At 48.4% G+C, this 21,620-nt stretch overlaps 1 protein-coding gene across 3 annotated transcripts in view; it reads right to left on the reverse strand.

The window, feature by feature from the left end:
- NKAIN1 (sodium/potassium transporting ATPase interacting 1) overlaps window positions 1-19,530 on the reverse strand; it is a 225,884-nt gene extending 206,354 nt beyond the window's left edge. The window contains exon 1 of one of the 3 annotated variants that reach the window (XM_019488897.2): window positions 19,145-19,530. In XM_019488897.2, the coding sequence (XP_019344442.1) occupies window positions 19,145-19,198 (54 nt within the window). In that variant the 5' untranslated portion in view covers window positions 19,199-19,530. The remainder of the gene's footprint in view (window positions 1-19,144) is intronic. The other 2 variants (XM_019488890.2, XM_014605006.3) reach the window with 2 other exon arrangements.
- Window positions 19,531-21,620: the final 2,090 nt, after the last annotated feature.

The raw sequence follows: 21,620 nt of genomic DNA on the forward strand, positions 1-21,620 counted from the left end.
AGACCCTGAAAAAAGGTAAATGGGTCTTCCTCCTGCTCACTGCTTTTTGTGACTTTGCCTCAGGTCAAGATGATGTTGCATTACAAAAGGAGACGTGTACTCAGGCTTTTTCAAGGACTTACGCAGGTAGAATAGGATTGCACTTAGGTGCCCAAGTCTACTTAGGTGCTTTTGGGTGAAACAGTATCTGGCCCTTAACAGGTTTTCCAGACCTCAGATCATTCTTGCAGCTGCTTTTTGAACTCTTTCCAATTTCTTAACATATTTTCTGCACAAGAGATATCAGAACTGGAAACAGAATCCCTAATGGTCTGACTAATGCTACCCACACATTTGCCTTCTTCACTACAATACTGCAAAAAGAGCTTGTCTTCCATTGCTTACCTGCCATAGTCCCCAAGTCCCTTTCAGAGTCACCCCTTTTTGGGCTGCAGCCCCATCTTGTAAGGGAGACTTGCCTGTAAATCTAGTGTTCCTTGTGTGACCTTGTAATTGGCTGTGTCAAATGAATCCAGCTCAGCCTGTAAAACAGATCTGTCCTCAGTCTTATTTACCACTCCACAGGTTTTTATGTCACCTGAATTTTTTTTTAGAAATTACCTTTTTCTCCCACCCCTTTGATAAAGATATTCACTACCTCCTGCTAAGGACAGATCCCCAGAGACCCCTTCCAGAACACCCCCCCCCCCCCAAGATAATTCTCTCTTCATAATTCATTTCAGAGGTCTATCAGTTAACCAAAGTATGTCCATTTAATATGGCCTGCATTGATTTTTATAGTGCTAATTTATTTTAACATCATGTCACACTGGACTAAGTTGAACTCCTTACAGAGGTTTAAGTATATTATGTCAACACCATTACCGTTATCAGCCTAACTTGTGAGCTCATCAAAAACTGATATGAAGTTTCTTAGACAAGATGGATTTTCCATGGCATTAATTAGGCTACCATCTTCTAATTCTTTACTGATTATATCACATACCAGCCTTTCCTTGCCAGGATGTTGCTCAGGACTGATATCAGAAATACTAGCCTGCTGTTTCCTGTGTCATCCTGTTTCTTTCTAAATATTGGCATAACATTTGTTCTTCCCAGTCCACTGGAAATTCCCCAACATTCCTAGATTCATTAAAAAAAAAAAATCAGCATTACAAATTCAGAGAGCTCTTCAACTGATTCTTTTAATACTCCTGGGTGTGAGCTATCTAGGCCTGCAGATTTAAAAATACTTAACTTTAATAGCTGCTTTAATAGAGAATAGCAACAGTCTTCCTAGTAACTGATGGAATAGGAAGTGTTTTGTTATCACTGTAACATATGGATACATCACTCCACTTCTTCCTCAGTCCAAAACAGGAGCGTTTATTGAAGAGTTGTGCTATTTCTGCTTCATGATTGATAGTTTAACCATCATTGCCTTGTATCAAAATGCTTCTGTTCTTCAGGCTACCCTTGGTATTGGCCAGTCTTTTCCCATCACTCCTCTTTCTGCCTTGCTAAGAGCAACTTTACCAGGTCCTCCCCCTCCTGGCTGCCTCTTTATTGCTACAGAACCCTCTTCTCAGCCAGCAGCCACTCCACCCCTGTTGAGTGGAATAAGACTTCTACCACTGCCTGGCAGCTAGGCAGGGATGTATGTAGGCACTGGCATGCTTTCAGCCAGTGCCCAGAGGCCATCCAGCAGCTGATGGCTTCCCAAAGTGCACTTTGCACTGAGTGGAGCTGCACCGAACCACCAGAAGCCTGCAGGCATGCGCACACTATGGCAGTCTGGTGGTAACAGCTGGTGTCTGCCCCTAGTAGTTCTGGCAGCAGAAGCAGCTGTGTACAGACAGTCTTATCCTCTAATGAGTCTATAGCTCTGGTTCCTTCCCATCTCTATGGAACAAGTTTTTCTTGCCCAGTCATCTGTATAAGAAGCACCCAAATCCCCTAGGAGGGTGGGAGCTAAGTCAGTCTCTTTACGGCTAAATAAGGCGTAAATCCTACTTCACCGTCTCATGGCTGAGTGGTGTATAAGTTGAACTGTTGGCACTTAGGCAGAGTTTAGACAATACTTCCATTTGAGAGCTCAGAAGGCTGCATTTTGCACACATGGGCTCCCGGGGACACAAAGTGCCTGTATTATGCTTGATATGTTCTGGAAACTTTAGCCACAGACAAGTCCAGGAGGAACAGAAGAGAAGACCCACCCCTGGATCTCTAAGTGTATTTTAATAACCCTGGCAGCAGCAGAACTGTTGTCCCCCTGCTTTACCTGTGGCAGGTTAGGGTGTTATGCCTTGTGGTTGTGTCAGGGCTGACTATGTAGTTTCACTAATAGATTAGAAAATGGATTTGTATACAAAGTTTTGGACAGGGATAATCTTGCCTCAGGCAGCGGGCTGGACTAAATCACCTCTGAAGGTCCCGTCCAGCCCTACTTCTCTATGATCCCCACCTTTTAGCCTAGTGGTTTGGACACTTGTCCAGGGAGCAGGAGACCTAGGTTCCAAACCCCCATCAAGCAGAGGGGGTTTAATCTGGTTTATCTTACTTCCTAGCAAAGTGCTTTCACCACAATGCCATGGTAGGCATTGCCCAGAGCATCGTCTAGGTCTCTTGTTGAACTTAGGTTGGTTGTTGGGCAGCTAAAGAAAGATATGTTGGGTCAGGAGGAGACAGGCAAGCTAAAGAGAGATGGGTCCCACCTTAAGAGGGAGAGTGCCCTGGATTCTGGTCACTGGTTCCCAGTGGCTTTCCTGGGGGGTCTTGCTACTCTCAGCCCCAACCACCACTGCATTACCATCACCTTGTGTCAGGACCTGCCTGGAGAAGCTCCTGAAGGATGCCATGCAAACCAAGTACATTGGTGACCTGAAGGTGAAACCCAGCCAGGGCAAAATCTTCAAGGTCACCTCCAAGCAGGCTGCCAGCAACCACTTCATGCCCTGTGGGAACTTCATATGCTTTGCAGACTGATGCGCTTCATCTACCGGGCCCGTCTTAACTGGCTCCCACTCAATGGCTCATCTGCTATGGAAACCAAGTCAAGAGGTGCCAGAGATACAGATACAAGAGTGAGACCCTGCCCCACTTCTTGTGTGGCTGCAAGGCCCATGCAAGAGCATGGCAAGTGCATCACAACACTGCCCGGGACCAGCTGGTGAAAGACTCTTAGTGCCAGTTGGGATGGTAGCCATGAACAACGCTGTCCCAGGTTGCAACAGCCAGTTGCATCCACACATTGTGGTAACAGATAAGGATAACAAAAATGACTCAATGATCAACACAACCATCCCATTTAAAAACCAGTGACAGGCTTTCACCAAAGCCTGAGAGCAAAAGCTGTCCAAATACAGGCCATTGACCAATACTTGGAGAGAGAAAGGGTATGATGTGACAATGAGGCCACCGAGCACTAGGAGCACTAGGAGAATGGGACCCAAGTATCAAGAGTGTCTTGCAAGCCTGCAGCGTATCCCACCACTACTCAAAACTGATGAGGCACCTCAGGGTATTCAACACCACCCGGTGGTCAAGAGACATCCACATTGAGCACATCACAGGCCGTCACCAATGTGAAGAGAGCTGTCCGATACCACCAGGCAAATGCCAGACTGAGGGGGTGGATTGACCTGCTCTCACAGACATCATTAACCAACTAAGACATTTTATGCCTTGGACTATTTCCTACACTGGCAATTGTACACTGCCCACAAAACCAGTGGTTCCCAAACTGTGGGTCACAACCCCAAATGGGGTCGCAACATCAATAGATGGGGTTGCAGGGGTGGGGGGCTGTGGGTTGGGAGTGAGTAGCCATGCTGAGAAAAAAAAGTTTGGGAAGCACTGCACTAAACCATTGCCCAAGAACATCTTGCCACCTCATAACTCCATACGAATGCAGTTACCATGCATGGGATCTTGTTCTCTCCTCTCTGCATTAGCATCGTGTTGAAATATTTTCACCCCCTTTATCCTGGGCTAACGTAGGCCGCATGCTAACTGCATGTTCTAGACTGCATCAACATATACCAACTATACTCCATGTAGCTACCATGCGAGGGCCTATATCTGCTTCAAATCTTTATAAGGCCATGTAAATAACTATGATTTTAACATTCACTGGGTAAAACAGAAAAACAGTAGTGGGGCAGTTTCTGCTTCAATAGGGGCAGAGGCAGAACCCAGGGTCCCCTGTTTCCAGAAGTGGAAACAGAATCTAAAAAAGTGCCAAAAATTGCACTTCTACAGCCATACACACACCATTTGGGTATGTAAAAACAAACCTGGATTTAGCTCAAAACTCTGAGTCAGGGACTGCAAGAATTCTTGTGGGTGTTATCTTTTTCATCTTTTTATTGGACTAATAAAAATGGTTGGTATAGACATCAGCAAGCTTTCTAGTACCACGGTACTTCTCCTCTAAATAGCAGATAGAACAAAAGCTGGTTAAATAGGGTCATTACCATCACCTGTGAAGTGCAGAGGTTAGCAGACTGCCTTTTACTGGACAGAAGGGGGGAAAAGGGGTGTGAAGTCCCTAGCACTATGGGGCCCTAGTCTTGGTGGAAGATACTAGTTGCTACTGCAGTACCAATGCTGTTTTCTTGTTCTCTCAAAACGTAGAATCCATCTCCATCCTGAACAGCCGCACATCCCTTCATACATATTCCACAAACCTGCAGGGCTGAGGCAGGTGCGTTCCCCAGTACTGAGGAAACAGGTTGGTTTTAGCTTCTCTGTGCGCACACAGCAGCCAGAGCCCTGAAACCTAGAGACGATTTTGGATGGAAATGCTCTCCTTAGACCTTCCAAAAGGTTTTAAAATAATAATGAATACCTGGAGTCACAGCTGAAGGAGACTAAGATAGTGTCAGGAAAATGAGCTTAAGTAGAGTTTTTCTATAATATGCAACACTCGTGAGAGGGCAGGACAAGACCCTATCAACCTTGTGACACAATTATATCTTTGCCGTGTGTGCAGAACATGATCTTTCTGAGCATGTGCCAATACAACCTCTGTGTCCGTCAGACGAGTCACCAGTCACTATAGAAATAATTCATACATATGCATGCATTGCATACATACACAGGTGTACACAGCACATATGTACATGCACACAAGCGCATAACTCTACTCTGTCGTACTTTGTGCCATTTCTGCAGGATGACTCACAGTGCATTTGGGTTTCAGAATAGGGCCCCAAGTGCAACACATACTGGCATGTGGAGACAGAGAAGTTGATGTGCTGTCTTTATGTTCCCTGGCTTTTCTATGTCCTCGTAGACACCTAATGCTCTCGTTAGGCACCACAACCCCAATATTGATTACTGTTGGTGAAACTCAGGGCATCTGCTGGAGTTAAGAGACTCCCACCATTGTCCCTTGGCTCCTTGTGTCCATGCCCTCCTGCTTCCAAGCTGACTGCCCCACCAGCCTCTCAGTTTAAGCATGCAAGCTCTGCTCTCAGCCACCCCAGCAAACATGGCACACGGCCCTCCCTGTCCTTCGCACCAGATGGTCCCTGAATAGCCTTGGACCTGCCCCGTCACCTCTGCAGTTGCAGCATCCCTCAGCCAGGCTGAGAATGTAGCGCGGAGAAATCTTGGGGCCCTCCATCCGTAATGCCATTTGTCAGCTCCGAACACAATTTCCATGGCAACAATGCAAATGTGAAAGCATTCCATAATCATTAGGGAGCGGAGCTGAGCAGTATAAACAGTGACTGCAGTAGATTACATGCCTATTATGAACAGTCGCGGCTTCTGAGCACTGGTAATTATACCTAATTGTGCATTTAATTGTGTAATTGAAAACCCACATACAGAGTTCAGCCTGGGCTTTTTTCCCCCTCCAGTGTAGGTAGAAGGACAAGCAGGGCAGTGCCCATGCACGAGGGGCAGTTCTATGCCTGGGCCTCTGTAGCCATTCACACCCCACATTCGCTCACTGGCTGCTACAGAAACTGCACAAGGACAAAAGATTCCTGGAAAGGATGCTAGCAGGTGGTCCTGTCCCTCCCTCTGCTTCAGCCATTAGTGTGTGGAGGGTGCTGGCTGCTTGCTCTGCCGCCAAGGACAGGAAGCATCTGACATTCCTGCAAATGGCTAGGTGTGGTACCACAAGTCACCCTGGGTGCAACAGCCTGGCCAAGTCTGCAAGAGATGCCGCACCCAATTCTGGTCTCACACCAGCATGAATCAGGAGTGAATCTGGAGCAGTCAGAGGATTCCAAAGCAATAGCACATAATTTCTCAACCTCTGGTACATGTACCCCTGGGGGTACATGAGACAGGCAGGGGGCATGCAGGGGGTACCCAACACTTTCTCTCTCTCACCCTCTTTTCCTCTCAAAACTATGGCAAAAGAATTGGTGCGCCACACATTGCGCAGAACTTTAAATTCCCTGGTAATAATTTGGCATGCCGCACTTTGCGCAGCACTGGGTTCAGCCCCCCTAGCTTTGGCCAACATCACCTCTAGCCCAGGTACATACTTGAGTTGCATACCCCTGGTGTAAAAGCTGGCAACCCTATCCACATCAGGTCAGACATCTGTCATATCACGGCCTTATATACATAGCCCTTCTTCCAACATACAGCGCACATTAGTCTGTAAATATAAAATCCCCTAGAAAATTGAGTTTTGGGGTACTTCTGAAAATTTTCAGAAGTTAGGGGGTACTTGCTACTTAAAAGATTGAGAAACACTGCAATAGCAAACAAAAGGCTATTGAGGGAAAGATCAGGCCCTCGGAGAAAGAAGCAGAGCGTAAGAGCGGACATACAGAGAGACAGGGAACATGGATGTGGAGCTGATTTCCCTGGAAAGGCCTGTCTCGAGCAGACTAAATTTACTGCTTTCCTCCCCACATTGGCAGAGGCAGTATGAAAGCCAGGTTCAAGGGAAGGTGTGGGGGGGCTGACCTGACTGTGGCAGGGCTAGGAAGAGACAGGTGGTTGCTTGCAATTTGTTGGAGTGAGAAGTGCTGGGGCAAATGCCCCAAAGATGCCATGAAAGCTGGTCTGAGGTGCAGAGGTCTACAGTCTTGTGGCACAATGGTTAAGGTGTCCTGCCATGGCTTCAGGAGACATGAATTTGAAACCTCACTGAGCAGAAAGCTGCCCTTAGCCATTCCAGCTGAAACAAGTACCCGGGGAGTCCACATTGCCAGATGTGATGCTACCTACACCACTCCTGAGTGTTGTTGGCTATAAAAACTGGTACTACTTGGCTCCAGTCAGCTGCATGGCTCAAGCAGCTCTTTGACCTTTCTGAGTTACAGGGTCGTGGGTACCCTGTGGGCAGTAAGTGGGAACTGTTCCACCCACGTTAAATGTAACTGGTTAAGCCATTGGATCCAGGGGGTTGCCAGCTTCCCTGTCCCTCAGCTGTGGGCCTGGTGCTTACTGGGGTACACAGGAGCCGAGGGGTCACCTGCACTTGCCTCCAAGCTGTTCCGTAGGTTTTACTGCACTTGGGGTCTCCATATGGGTCATGCTCTTTTTTTATTAATATATTTTGTGTTCCAGGTCAAATCAGCCAAATCAGATTGACGGAGCAGAACTCAATCATTCCAAAAACCAAATCAATTGAGCAGGGAGAACTCAATCGTTCTAAACACTGTGTATGGCACTACAACTGGTGAATATCCTCCATCCCAAGCTCTTGCTCTGGGACTTTAGATGCTCCCAAATCCATTGGCAGTTATCCTATGTGCAGGCCCAAGCCCAGAGGTTTTGAGATTCAGATGTTCATGCTTAATCTTAGCCCACATGAGGCCAAGAAACCATACAGTTAATATTATGCATGATATTAATTCAAAGCCAAAATACTCATGATAGGGTAGGGGTATGCATGCATGCTCAGGATAGGGGCATGCACGTTACGCTGCACTGCAGCAGGTTTGGAAGAATGGAGAAATTTCAGTTTGGCCTCATGGGGATGGAGCAGGGAGAGAGAAAAATGCAAGGGGGGGGGGGGGGGATGACACATCTGGCAGCATGGACACTTTGCCATGAACTCAAACCATGAAGGTGGGGGCAAAGCAAAGGAAGGTCCTTCCTCCAACAAAGAATCCCTTCCCTTTAGACCCTGGTAATATGTGGAGAGAGCAGGCCTGGGGATCTGGGGCAGATGGAGGGCAGGCTTAGGATATATACAATACCTGGATGAGGAATGAGCCTGTCTGACCCAGGTGGCCATGTCAGCTCCTATGATCACTCCCAGCTGGTCTGTCACTAAGCTTCTAAAATCCTCTCCAGATAAGGGATTCAGGCCACTCAGTCCTTTACCACTTTGCTAATAGAGACACAATTAAGTGCCAGCTGCAGGAATGGTTTCTGGGACTATGGTAAAGTAGAAACGAGATGGCAAAGCACAGCCAGAGCTAGCCCAGTGAGCGAGACTGGCTTGGGAGGGGAGGATGGGGAAGAAAAAAATGTGATAGCAGAGTGGACAGGTCTGGATGGCCCAGGGTTGGGCAATTCGGTGCTATTAGCCAACACGGACCATGCAGGTAGAGTTAGGAGGAAGCTCAGTAAGGAGAGATCAGTGACTTGGCAGCAATGGAATGAGGGTGATCAGCACAGGAAAGGGCATGGGAGATGGAAGGACGATGCACAAGGGCAAGGCTGACTTGGCATGAAACATGTAGGAGACTGAGCCTTACCTACTGACCTGGGCAGAGCTGGACTAGAGACAGGGGCCGTACCTGGGCCGTGGAAACTGCTTGGTGGCAGCCTTTTGGAGGGGGAATGGTGCAGGGGTCAGGGAAACCAGAAAGCACTCATACATTACAAAGCCAGAAGGAACCAGAGGAACCTGAATGTTTGACTCCCTGTACAACATGGGCCATGGGGCCTCCCTGAATTGATCCCACTCCAAACAAGAGCTTGTCTTCAGCAAAACATCCTGTCTGGATTATGCATTGCCAGTGATGGAGAATCCACCACAGCCATTGTTCAGTTGTTCCAGTGGTCAATGAAGAGCAGTACTAGAAGCACGGCTCATTTCTCCTCTAAATCTGTCCAGCTTCCAACCCCTGGATTTCACTATTTTTTTGTGTTGGACTGAAAAACCCATCATCCCATTTCTGTTCCCCATGGAGTTTCTTGAAGACTGCAATCTAGTCATGCTTTAACCTGATAACCTCTGATAAGCTGAATACCCTGGGCTCCACAAGTCTCTCACTGTCAGGCCTCCTCTCTGCACCCTTACCAGTTTCTCAACGTCCACAAATACTGCACATCAGAAATGGACAGACTTTTGAGTAGCTGCACCAGCACCAAAAACAGGAATATAACCTCCCCACTCCTGCTTGATATCCCCCTGCTTATATATCCAAGAACTGTATTGACCCTTAGGAGGAGGTGGCAGTAATGGAAGCAGGAGGCATTCATGATCTGATCAGACTGTATTAATTTAGTCGTCAGGACAGAGAGGAAGGGGTGGGGGTACATGTGTGGAGGAAGGTATTGGGGGAAGAAGTAGAGAGACTTTTCCCATGCAGTGGCATAGAGCAAGCTGTCTTATGATCGTCACTGCCTCCCCACCCCAGGCCTCCAGCTCTCAATGGGCTACATTATTCTTCCAACACCCCAGTGACAGCACTCAAGGCTTGGTCACAGCACATCACACGCTGGAGACTCTGCTTCTGTGGCCGGCTGAATGAAAACCTGAATGAAAACCGAGAACAAAAAAGCAGCAGCCCTCCCTTGCCAGCATCTCTCTTAGCAGTCAAGAGGAGTAGCACAGCTAATCCCCTTTCCATGCCCCCCAGCCACAAGGGCAGGGAGACACATAATCAAGGCCCTGGGAAGAGAGAAGGCCAGCCCTGGAGACTGCACGCTATGCAGATCTCCTGCTGGAGTGGATCCAAGGGATCCCATGTCAATGAATCTCAAGCCTGGTCCAGTCCTAACCAGTGACTGACATGTGAAACAGGGGTCCTGAGAGCTGTGGCCAACCCAGCAGGACAGAGCCATGTGGAGGTTACTTTCTGGCCAATTAAAAGTGTTAGATAAATGCAACTCCAGACTCATACAATGCTGAGCACCGCACAGCCACGTGCCACCCCTCCATGCATTCCACTGCCACAGAGCACTCAGGTGCCCCACAGGGCCATCATACCTCTTCTGGGTAGGGGCTCAAAGCCTGCTGATCTGGCCAGGGAAACACAGACCCTCAGCACCAATCCCAAGGAGTCAAGCATCAGAGACCAAATCTCCCCAGATCAGCTTAAAATTCAGGGTTTTACTGTACTAGCAACATGTGTGTCACTCCTTTTGGCCTTCTGGCTTTGGAGCTTTTAAGGCACATTACTTCACAATTTCAAGCCTTTCTTAGACGTAAGGGATAGAAATGGTAAGAGCTGTGAATCTTCTGTTGTCACCTAACTCCTTGAGCTGGAGCGGGGGCCAGCAATGTACACCTGCAAACTCAACTTGTAAGATGTTGGTGTGCCAGGGGTGGACGGCGGAGGAGTCGCAAGAGGCCCGATCCTTGTTGGGGCAATTCAACCCCAGCCCTTTCCCAAGGCATGAGTGTCAAGCAAAATGCCTTCATGTGCCATGCTCTGGCATGTGTGCTGGGGGTTGCTTACCCCCGAGCTGGAGCTTTGGGAAGACCATCAACTACTACAAAGCCTGGCATGACATCAGAAGGCAAGGATTGCTGTGGCGATATCTTTTATTAAACTAGCTGCACAGCTGAGAGAGATGTGGACAAGCTTAGGAAGCATTGGCAACACTGAGCTTCACCTGCAACCCCCTCACTTGGAGCCCTGCATCCCAACCGAAAGACTACAGCACTTGCTTTTGTCAGCACAGTTCAGTACTAAGTTCATACTAAGCCATAACATGTCTGTCTAACCAGCTCCCAGTGTCTGACCATGGGTGAGTTATTTCACCTCTGGGCCTCAGTTTCCCTTTTCCTCTTTCCCTGCTCCCCCAACCTACTCCCCATTGTGTGAATTGTCTATTCAGAGTATAAACTCTTTGGGACAGGGCTTGTCCCTTGGTATATGCTATATAGCACTGAGCACTGTTGCCCTTGTTTGGACTTATTTATAGATTGTACTGATGCCTATAATAATAAGAGCTGAGTATCTGCAAGGCAAGTCTCCAGCATGTGGGCCACGAGTGGTACAGGCAGCTTCTGTGCGTGGTGAGTAGCAGAGCAGGCAGGGAACAGGCTGCCCAGCTCCAGATAGGGCAGGAAGCAGAATGCAGAGCAGTAGCTCAGACAAAGGAAGGAGAGACAACTGGCACTCGGAGAATACAGGGCTAATTTATGGCATGCCTGCCAAAAAGGTTGGCCCCACTAGGCCAAGACACTAGCACAGGAAGGTCTTAAGGGACTTCAATGGATCCTTTTGTCTTTTCCGTGCTATAGGTAGTACTGCCTAAGGATTTTTCTCCTCATTTGGTGGGAATGCTTTTTACGATACAGATCACAGGGTCCAAGAGAAGGGACTGCTCAGACTAAGAAGGAACAGGGTGGGCTCTGGGCTGGGATCTGATGTTTTCTCACACTCTGTCTCAGGACAGAGAAATACAAGTTGGGAGCACAGGCTCCCACTGTTCCTTCTTCTGTATTAGCAGCGACCATCCGATTAGATCTGGTGCAAATAATGGGACTGATTTTGCCCTCAAGTCAGTTTTACAGCTCTGGATCTCCACTGATTTCAGTAGAGCTATTAATGATTTATGTCAGGATCAGGTTGTGAAGACAAAACCACTGAGCTTCTGCCTGCCTGCCAACATGGCCTCAGCTGGGCAACATTTTGGGTGCCTCAGATTCAGGCTTGCAATGTGTGTTATTAAAATTGCTAGCCGCCAGTAATCTGGGGGCCTTGCTGATGCCAACATGAGTTGGCTTTGGCTCTGAATCCAGGCACCATCCTGGGAATGATATGGGAAACTTCTACAGGAAAGAGAAAGGCTACTTTGGACACAGTCTGTGGTGAAACAGAAGGAGCTATTCCATGCTAGTGATCGCAGCTGCATGGCTCCGTTGCATTCCTCACCCTAGTATGTCACAGTTCTGGCTGACTCTTCTTGATACCACATACTAAAATGTGTTCTTGATAAATTTGCAGGGACAGGCCTGAGTGACCCTGCCAAAATATGGCAATAACTTTCTAAATACTGCCTATGTTAGGCTCTTTCCAGGAATGGCTGATACAATGTCTTGGTTTAAAAGAACAGGCCAGAGTGTCGATCCATGCAAGAGCCCTGCCCCTACAAGTCAGAGACACCAGGCCTCATCCTGACCTCCTTGGAGCTCTGCCTGGCTTCCCAGGGAGTTTGGCCTGCACCAGGAGCATACCCTTCCTCCCAAGCTGATGATGTTCCAGGGCAAGGTGCTAACCTGCACCTCATGTACACACCATAGCACATGCTGGGGTCAGGGGTTAATTTCTGACCCCTTTGATTAGCAGGACACACCAGGAAGCATGGGATTTTCAGCTACCTTCAGCTTAGCGGGTAACCCTGAAAAACAGTCCTAAATGTTCTGCATGAGCATAACGTTTTCCAGCGCCTCCTAAAACCCTGTCACTGTAGTGGATCCAGCTAGTTCAGTTCAAACTGGAGAAAACTGTGACTGGGCCCTTTTCAAACTCCTCCACCATCCCAGGAGATCCAGATGTTGATCAGCAGAAAAAAAAAAAATCAACACTGCTAATGCCTAACCCTTACCACTAGGCTTCAGGGTCAATATGCTGTAATGCTGGCTATGGGGGAGCCTAAACCTTTCTTAAAGCCCCTGTCTCGGGTTATGAGTAGAGGTTGGTAACAACTACACAGCCTGGGATAGTTTAGGAAAGATGTGGGGTTGTAGCACCACCCCCCACCCCGCCTCACCCATTCAAAAGGGTGAGAAAGTTCACTATTATTTAAGGACAGCTGAAATTCTGCAAACACCACTGGGTTTCCCAGAGACTCTTTCATCTGATAAGTACACATGAACCAGAAACCTGACCCCTGAGAAAATTCTGTACTCGAGCTACATCAAGAAGTAACTCCTTTTATTTGGTCTATCTTCACCTGCCACTAATTTCATTGAATGACCCTTGCTCTTGTATTATTTTGGGACAGCAGAAGAATCAAGTTTGGATTTCATTTTATCTTCACTATCTTAAGTATCACAAGCCAGCCCTTTCTATCACATCCCCTCTCCAGGCCAAAGACCTATTATGCAGTTTGCCATTGACTGGCTGGTTTCTTATCCTTCTCCCTTTTGAAGGTGCAAAGAGGAGCAAATTCAGGCTTGCACTACTTTACCCACTGAATGATTAAGTCTAGGGACAGGATTCTGTTTCACCAAGTGGATGAACAAACTGCAGCTTGTGACCAGCTCTAAATTACTTAACTAAATCATACATTTATATTACCTCATCTAGGCATGCAAGTGCTCCCTCTATTGGGATAGGGTTTCCCTCTGGAGACGGATAGGCATCTCCCTATCCCTATGATGGGGGCACTTAGACACCCAAGGTGAGTGATAGAATCACTCCTACATGTTAGTCTGGGAACTCAGAATAGTCACAGGCTGCACTTGGGTCTTCGGTTTCACTTTGTGGATTTCTGCCCTAGTAGTCTTTGCCTCCAAGCTTCATAATTATTCCCAAAGGCAGCAAAGTCACATTAATAACATGTTAATGACAGGGAAAGGAGAAGGACCTAGTCCAAAGTTACAAAGCAAGTGAGAGGCAGTGTTGAAAATAGAACCCAGGTGTTCTGAGCCCCCGAATTATCCCCTAGCCACCGATTCCTGCTGCCTCCCTGCACAGAGCAATGGTTCACATTGAGCAGCAGTTTCAGAGGAGACCACAGAGTTTGGTTGCCTCTGTTTTCCGAGCTGGGGATTTAGCCTGATGCTCAGAGAGACTCAACATCCATGGCTCCCTGCATATACCTACTCAGCAAAATGCAGCACCATGCAGAGATACCCCAGCTAGCTCTTGTGCTCAATACCCAGGCTAGCTTGCTCAGGATAGCCACCTTAACATGGCACTCCACCCAAGCAACTAGATACTGTGTCTTGGAGCAGCAAATTAGCCTCAGAGAAATGTTTTACTAAATGTGGCACCTTTTTCTGGCACCTGAACTTGCTGGTTCACTCCTGGTGACTTCAACTGAGCATCATCTGTCTGGGCCTCACTTTCCCCTTCTACAAAATAGATGCAAGTGTCTTTAGGTGCTTGTGTAAAACTTGGCAAGAGCCCTGGATGGACAATACTATGTAAAAGATGTTGAGCTTTCTAGGAGAGAATTAGCAGCTGTAAATCTGGGTGTTTTCTTAGTGTGATATGGTTTATTTATACTATATACATTAGGCCTTGAACAGAGAGGGTTACCAACAGCACACTGGCAAGTCCTTATTTCAGATATCTCAAATCAAATGTCAGTGCCCAGTTCCAAAGGAACAAGCCAAGAATTAACTCTAGGTGGAGAAACTAAGGAAAGATCTTGCTTTTCACAACAACTGCCAATTAAACCCCCAGCAGCACAAAGCTTGGAGCAGTACAGCATGTCTTCAAAGGCAGCGTTCATTTTGCACACTAAGGAAAGCAACCTGTATGACTGCTCAGCCTGGTGATCACAGCAGCAACAAAAGTCACCTGGGGACACAGTGGGAGGATCACTTGCCCCAAAAGCATCCCCCAGGCAGGCCCAGCAGGACCTCTCTCACCTCCCATCCCCAGGCGCTTTACTGTGCTCTAGGAAATTAGTTAAAGGGTTTAATCAACCCCCAAATTCCTTGAGGCAACATGTCATTTGGAAGGTGAGCAAAACGCTGTCTGGGAACTGTTCCTACCTAGTTACAGTAACAATAGCATATAGGTCACCATATCAATAACACAATCAATTACAAGGAAAGATTTAAAAGTTTAAGGCAATGAACCATGCCAAGGCACAGGTTACTGCACCAAACAGGGAACATCAGAAAAGGATTACCCTCATGTACAAACAGAAATCCAGGCTGGGACAGCTTAGAGGGGATTTCACTGCCCATATATTTCATGATTTAAAACCAGGAGCTAAGCCCCCTGCTCTAACCCCACAATGAATCCAACCTGCACCCCACACCTGTCTGGGACAAGCCCCAATCCGGATCGCGTCTCTCCAGGTACTTGATTGAGCCCAGGTCCCCTAGCAGCCTGCAGCCCCTGGGATCAGATTTCTGAAACAACTTTAATTCCAGCAACGACATTGTCCTGTGGGTACCAAGGCTCCACTGCCTTCTTGCATCCCCTCCATTGTCTTATTGAAAATGATCAGAAATAATCAAGGGCCTACACTGAGGCGGAGAATTATTTACAGCAGAAACCCCACAACATGGAAAGCTTCCTGCATGCTTTAAATGCCTTTGGCCCCACACTGGAGCAACAAGGTAGTATGCTGATAGTCCCATTGCCTACGTGGAAAACTGAGACCTGTTCTGAAGTAGGATTTACAGTGTGGTGTCAGCAGGTACCAATGAACACATGCTCTGGAGACCTACATTGGGGCGGGGGGGGGAATGGAGAAAGGGCACTGCCTTACATGATAAACAAGTCAAGGAAAAACCTAGGAAGCAGCCACACTTTTACCTCATCTGATCAAGGACACTATTGCTGGGAGATTCAAACTAAGTGACTCAGGCTGTGGCAAGGCTGGGAAATGAACCCAACTCTTTGTTCAAGGCCTTCCCCACAAGCCCCCCTTCCCCTGCCCATCTCTGGCTGAGGTCTCTTCCACTCCCCCAGATGGCTCTGACTTTGATCATTCATATCTGACACCAGGTCACTGAGGGGCTCATTAGCAAAGACCCCTTCCTCCTGTGCTTGTACCCTGAATCTTCAGTACCTGCATCATTTGTCACCCCCTGCATGTAGTACTTGTCCTTGGTTTTGTTCCACTCCCTTTTACCATGAAGCAGGAAGCCTGTTCAATCCTTTATCATCACCATCCATGTTGGTTTTTAAGTGCATGCTTTACTCAGCTCTTAAAAGTCATGCAGCAGGTCCCTACTATAGCAGGTGTTGTACCAATGCACCATCTTCTTCTCAGTGCCAGTCAGAACACAGGCTTAACCCTAACACGGTGATGCTCTTTAATCCCCCTCCTATATATATGACCTGAGCTAACAAAATCCTCAGTGTGGTGAAGAGCAGCTAGGCAATGAGGTGGGTAAAGAGTGGACCTGCTTATCTATTCCCCATCCATCACACCAGTCCTATGTAGCTCACTCCATCAGCCTTTCCAGCTCCAGCTCTCTGGTGTTTGCACGTGCCCTTGGACCTTGGTGTCTCATTTGTGAATCCTGTCTCTAATCCTCCCTTCTCTCAACACCTTTCCTAAAAAACAAAGGTGTTTGTATAAGTAGAAGTAAATGCCTCCCAGCACCATGGGAGTGCCAGCCCCTTGCCTCAGGTGCTGAGCTGGGATTAAGAAAGAGATCTGTTTGAACCAAATCCAGTGGAGGACAGTTTCCAAAAACAAAAGCAGGCCAGTTTTTGCACATCTTTGCAAGCTATCAACCAGACCCGATTCCACCTACTGGGCACCCAAATGCAATTCTATTCCACCCAGTCTGATTCCCTGAAAAACAGCTACTGTGAAGTTGGGCTGGTCCTACTCCTTGCTTCTATTAACTAATTTTTAAGAGTCAGATGATGGTGCGTTAGAGATGGGTGCATTGCTTAGTCCCTGGGAGTCCTGGTCATGGACTGGGGCTCTACTGTGCTACGTGCTGAACAAACATTTCATCTTCTTCTCTAAACCAATGAGAATACAAATTTAATCCTAATGTAACAATGCCTTTTAATCCCCTGCACAAATCCAGATTTTCAGGGACCCAAGCAAGGTGGAACAGAAAGGTGTTTGTGTGTCTAATAGGTGGAATAGGATCCATTCATATTTTACCGCTCCACCCAAGAGATTCAGAGTTCCCAGTGCTCCTTAGCACTCATTAGCAATGGAGAATGTTAGCTTTTGGTAAGAGTGCCATTAACAAGTCTCCCCCGGTGCTATGTAGGCTGCCAGCCAGTATTTCCTACAGAAAGCACAGGTGGCATGCACATGGCCAGAAGCCCACTATTTAGATCACTTGTATCTGTGTGTTGGAGTCTCGGGGCAGTATCACGGACAGTGAACTGAAGACAGTGGTCCACTTGTGGGAAAACATCTTTTGACCCCAAAACCATATCAGCAGGTCCATAGTATATTTTGCTTTCCTCTATGGCATTGCGTACAGTCCAGGTAAGTGTACCCCAAACAGGGGTGGACTTGGTGGTAGCTGAGCTCAGAACAGGACACCGGGCAGAGAATTTCTCTACATGCAAGAGGCCTCCAGCAGCAGATCTTGAAGTGACAGACACTAGTGGAGTACGGCCCTTTTCAACAACTTCCATGGGGTTTTGAGGTCAATCTCATTAAGATGTCAGTAGTACCCACACGGATAATAAATGGCCCCCACTGCCCTTAACTTTCACCATTGTCCTTGAACATTGCCTCTCAAAAATTGTTCCATCTGAACCTTTTTCTGTGATCAGGTCTTAAAATCAAGGCATCTAAAAATGCCTTGTCAAGCCATTCTTCTCCTTGTTAAGAAATACGCTCAGGTCTCTTCTATTGCTCAATAAGCTATAGAGGCTGTTTGAGAGCCTATACGGTCTACTGGCTAAATCTCTATTGAAGAGCAATGGCGAAGGCATAGATCTGCAACCCAGACCCTTTAGAGATATTTAATCTCACTGCAAAAGAGATGGGACACATGCTCAGTCCACCCATCAGAAAACTTGGTCTGAGCTTGGCCATCATAAAGTTTTACTGTGCACACATAGCTTCTTCTCCGACCTCAGGGGCTCAGACAGATTCATTTTTCTCTCTCTAAGACAAATAACCTTAACATTTTCTCCATCTACAGACCTGTAAATTTTTGCTCTAAAGCAAATGCCAACCAAGCTTTTTTGAGTTACGGATGGGTGAAAATGTGACTGACACCAGCAAAAGTGGGGGTTGTGGGGTGTGGAAGAGGGGAATACAGTTTATTGTACCTTTGTCATGTTAAGGAAACACATGCACTTTTTGGAATGAATTTTCACAATTTTAGGCAAATCTTAGATGATGGTTTTGCAGCCAGAGAAACAAGTTCTGCTGCATGGGAAAGGAAAGGTGGTTTCTAATGGAAAAGAGAGAACTTTAGCCAGAGCATCGGCAGTAAGTTGCACTCTAATGACAACTCTTTTTTTTGGTAGTTTATGCTATATCCCAGAGCACTATACACAATACCCAGGTCAGCTTCTCAGACAAGTCGCCAGCTATTAGACAGCCCTGCTACCTACACGATTCATTTTCACGTTTCCCAGAACCCTCAATAAATATCCTGGCTTCCCCTTATATTTTAGAAAGCATTCACTACTTAAGTGCTGATTGCACTGCACTCCCCAATGAAAAAACAATAACGCTAGAAAGAAGCAGACTAGCAGGAGAAAGCCGCTCTTGCCTGAAAAGCCACAGGAGAGAGATTTGCTACACCACTTTCCCAAACAATGCTCCACAATCGGGGCAAACCCCAGCTGAAATCACCAGGACTAACGCAGACAAATGGGGCCAAATCTCTGCCCTCGCCCTGGGCTGGTGACGGGCTGGATCAGCGCACAGATCATCCAAGCTGGACAGGGCTTTTTTTCCTCCATTGGACTTTCCGTGGTAGCATCTGCCCAGGGAAAGTGCCTTGATAATTAATTGCTACCTTCCAGAGTCTCTTTTGAAAAACCCAACCCTCCTCATCGCCCAGTCGCTCGCTTCCTCCGGCCGCTGCCGCTGCCGCTGCCCCCTGCCCGCGGGCCGATGAAGATGGATGTGCGCGACACAACCACGACACAGCCCGGCCGCCGCGTGCCCGGGACGGACGGACGGACGGAGCCCAGCTCCCCGCCGCTCGCAGCCCCGGCCCCTCGCCGGGCGGGAGAGTTTGCAAAGTGCCAGCGGGGCTTTAAGTTTGGCTCTCCGCGGTGCGCCCCACCAAGCCCCCGGGGAGCCGCGGGCAGGGCCCGGGGGGCACCGCGCTCCGCCCGCCCGCCCGGACCAGGTCCCACGCCGGGGCCCCCGGCGGGTTACGCAGCCGCGACGGAGAAGAAAAGGGAGCGCAGCCCCCGCTTACCAGCTGCAGGCAGCAGAATCCGACCAGCGTACATCTCCCATTGCATCTCCCCATGGTTTCCCGGCCCGAGCCTCGTCTCCCCCCCGGGCTGGACGAGCGCTGCTGCCTCCCCCCGGCGTCAGCGCTGCCCGCAGAGCATCAGCCCCTCGCCGCCGCCCCCCGCCAGCACCGGCTCAGCCCGGGGCATCTTCTCACAGCGCGGCGCGGCCCGGCGCAGCCCCGCTCACACGCGGCCATCCATCTCGCCCAGCCGCTCTGCGCCGGCTGCCGGCGGAGCAGGGAGGCGGGGAGGGGGCCGGCTGGCGGAGCTCCCCTCGCTTCGCACGGGGTTGCATGGGAGACTGGCTCGGAGCTCTCCAGCCCTCGCTATTGTTTCCCCCGCACGCCGCCGCGATCCGGGCCCGGGGGAGGGAGGGGAAGGGGACGGGGGTGGGGCTGGAGGGAAAGATGAAGAGGTCTCCGAGAAGGAGAGAGAGAAGGAAGCCAAGCTCAGAGCTGGATTAACCATCAACGCTGGGGAAATCATGCATTCAAGCCGCTTTCCCTTTAGGGCCACGTGGCTCTGGCTCCTCTCAGGGTGTGGAGAGACGAGCCCGGAGTCGGACACTCTGCACCTGAAGGGCTCCTCACCCCCCTTTCTTTCCTTGCCACAAAAGCTCTGATGGCCTTGAACTTCAGCCCTGGTGGCAGGAGGGCAGCCCCGCAATCATAGCCCAGGGCAAATCTCTTCTCCCTGCTGGTGTCACTTGCATAGATTTCATAGACATTAGGGCTGGAAGGGACCTCGACTGATCACCGGGTCCCACCCCAGGGGCAGGAAGGCAGCAACATAAACGTCCAATTGACTCTTAAACGTCCACTTGCCTTGCATTGAATGGCAACTCCTCCCCCACACGGGGGCAAGTCCTGGGGCAGTGGGACAGGAGATTTTCCCCTGAAACGCTTCTGGGAGCAGCAGCTTCTGGCTGTCTCCCATCAGCAACCACTTTCAAATGCAGCTGTGTTTCATTGAAACAAAAGGCAGGAGGATCCTTCCTTGCTGGGGGCGGCCTGGTTCGGATCTGTGTTATGCGGATGTAAATCAGGAGTCCCTTCCTTGAGGCCAGTAGATTTGAACCTCCACCTCAATGCAAAGAAAATCTGGTTCAGAAACTCAACAGTGCCTAAAAATGAATCCAACGGGATTCTGGTTCCAAATGAAAGAGGAGCTGTGGCCGGCCTGTCTGGTCATTTCCAGGAGCCCAATTAATTGGAAGAAGGAGGTGCAACTTCTCCTGTGAGCACCAGGAGCAAAGCCTCCCAATTGCTGTCAATGGGCTTGGGAGCAAAGAGAAACCTGGATAGTGCTTTTATAAGACATGTAAGGAAATCCCTCTGAAAAATCCTGCCAGCTTCCCTCCCTTCCCCAGCCATCAGTGCTGCTTGTGTACATTTCCTGCTGAGGAGAGAGGGCGCTCACAAAGGTCACTGAGCAACTGTTTGCAAAAATGTTCTCGATTTTTATTATTTTCTTCTTACAAACTGCAGCGGTATGTTTGGGGGAAAAAAAAACAAATTTGCCATATCTAGGTGCTAAGACTCATGCAAACAGGAGAGAGAAGCACAGTACTGATTGGTTTGATAGCCAGTTCTACAATGCTCTGTCCTGGTTAAAAGGAAGAGCTTTGGGGGATATTTACACCCCCCCCCCAAGGGTTTATAAGTACAAGTCTCCTGGGGAATAAATGGGACTGTGCTTCCAGTCCCTCTGGTGCTTTTAAAAATCTCCCTTTTCTGCATTCTGCAATGGAAAGCCTTCATGCTGGTTTGCATTCTGGTTTTTCAGCTCACAAGCACTTTCCCTGTATTTTCAAGGCACATCAACCAGGCATCAGTCCTGGCCAGGTTCCTGCTCTTGAGAACTTCTGAGCACAATAGCCATATATGCTTATTTGGGTGAATAAGTGTTTGTATGTTCAGGGCCTGTGACTTCAAGTGTTTCACATGTGAGGTCGCAGGGCGTTAGAGGAAGCCAGTGTGTCTTCTGTCACCCCTGGAGTGGCTGATCTGCTGGAGTATGACAGCCTATAACCACTGTTATCTAATGTTTTTCTAGCTCCAGTCATTGCTGGAGGTCTGGGAGTCGTATTCTACTGACTACCCATTCAGAGAGTCATTACATGCAGGTAGGTTTTTGTCTGTGTAAAGGGAGCATTTTAGTGGCCCATTGTGTGGAGCCAAATGCAGTTTGCATGGAAGAGTCTTGGCTTCTGCATGAGCAAAAATGTGGCCATAGACATACCACGGGGGTATACACCTAAGTACTCTGAACTGCAGGCACCAAAATGGGCCAGCTTTACTGGCTATTTTTAAAATGGTGGCTTTTTCCATTTACTTCTCACTGAATGGAAAGTGGGAAATAATTCATTAGTTGTTAATGTACCTTTTGTCCCAAGATTATTTCAGTCCATTTCACAGATTTTTTAATGAACACCCT

Source organism: Alligator mississippiensis, chromosome 6, assembly GCF_030867095.1.
Source record: "Alligator mississippiensis isolate rAllMis1 chromosome 6, rAllMis1, whole genome shotgun sequence".
Lineage (NCBI taxonomy): Eukaryota > Metazoa > Chordata > Crocodylia > Alligatoridae > Alligator > Alligator mississippiensis.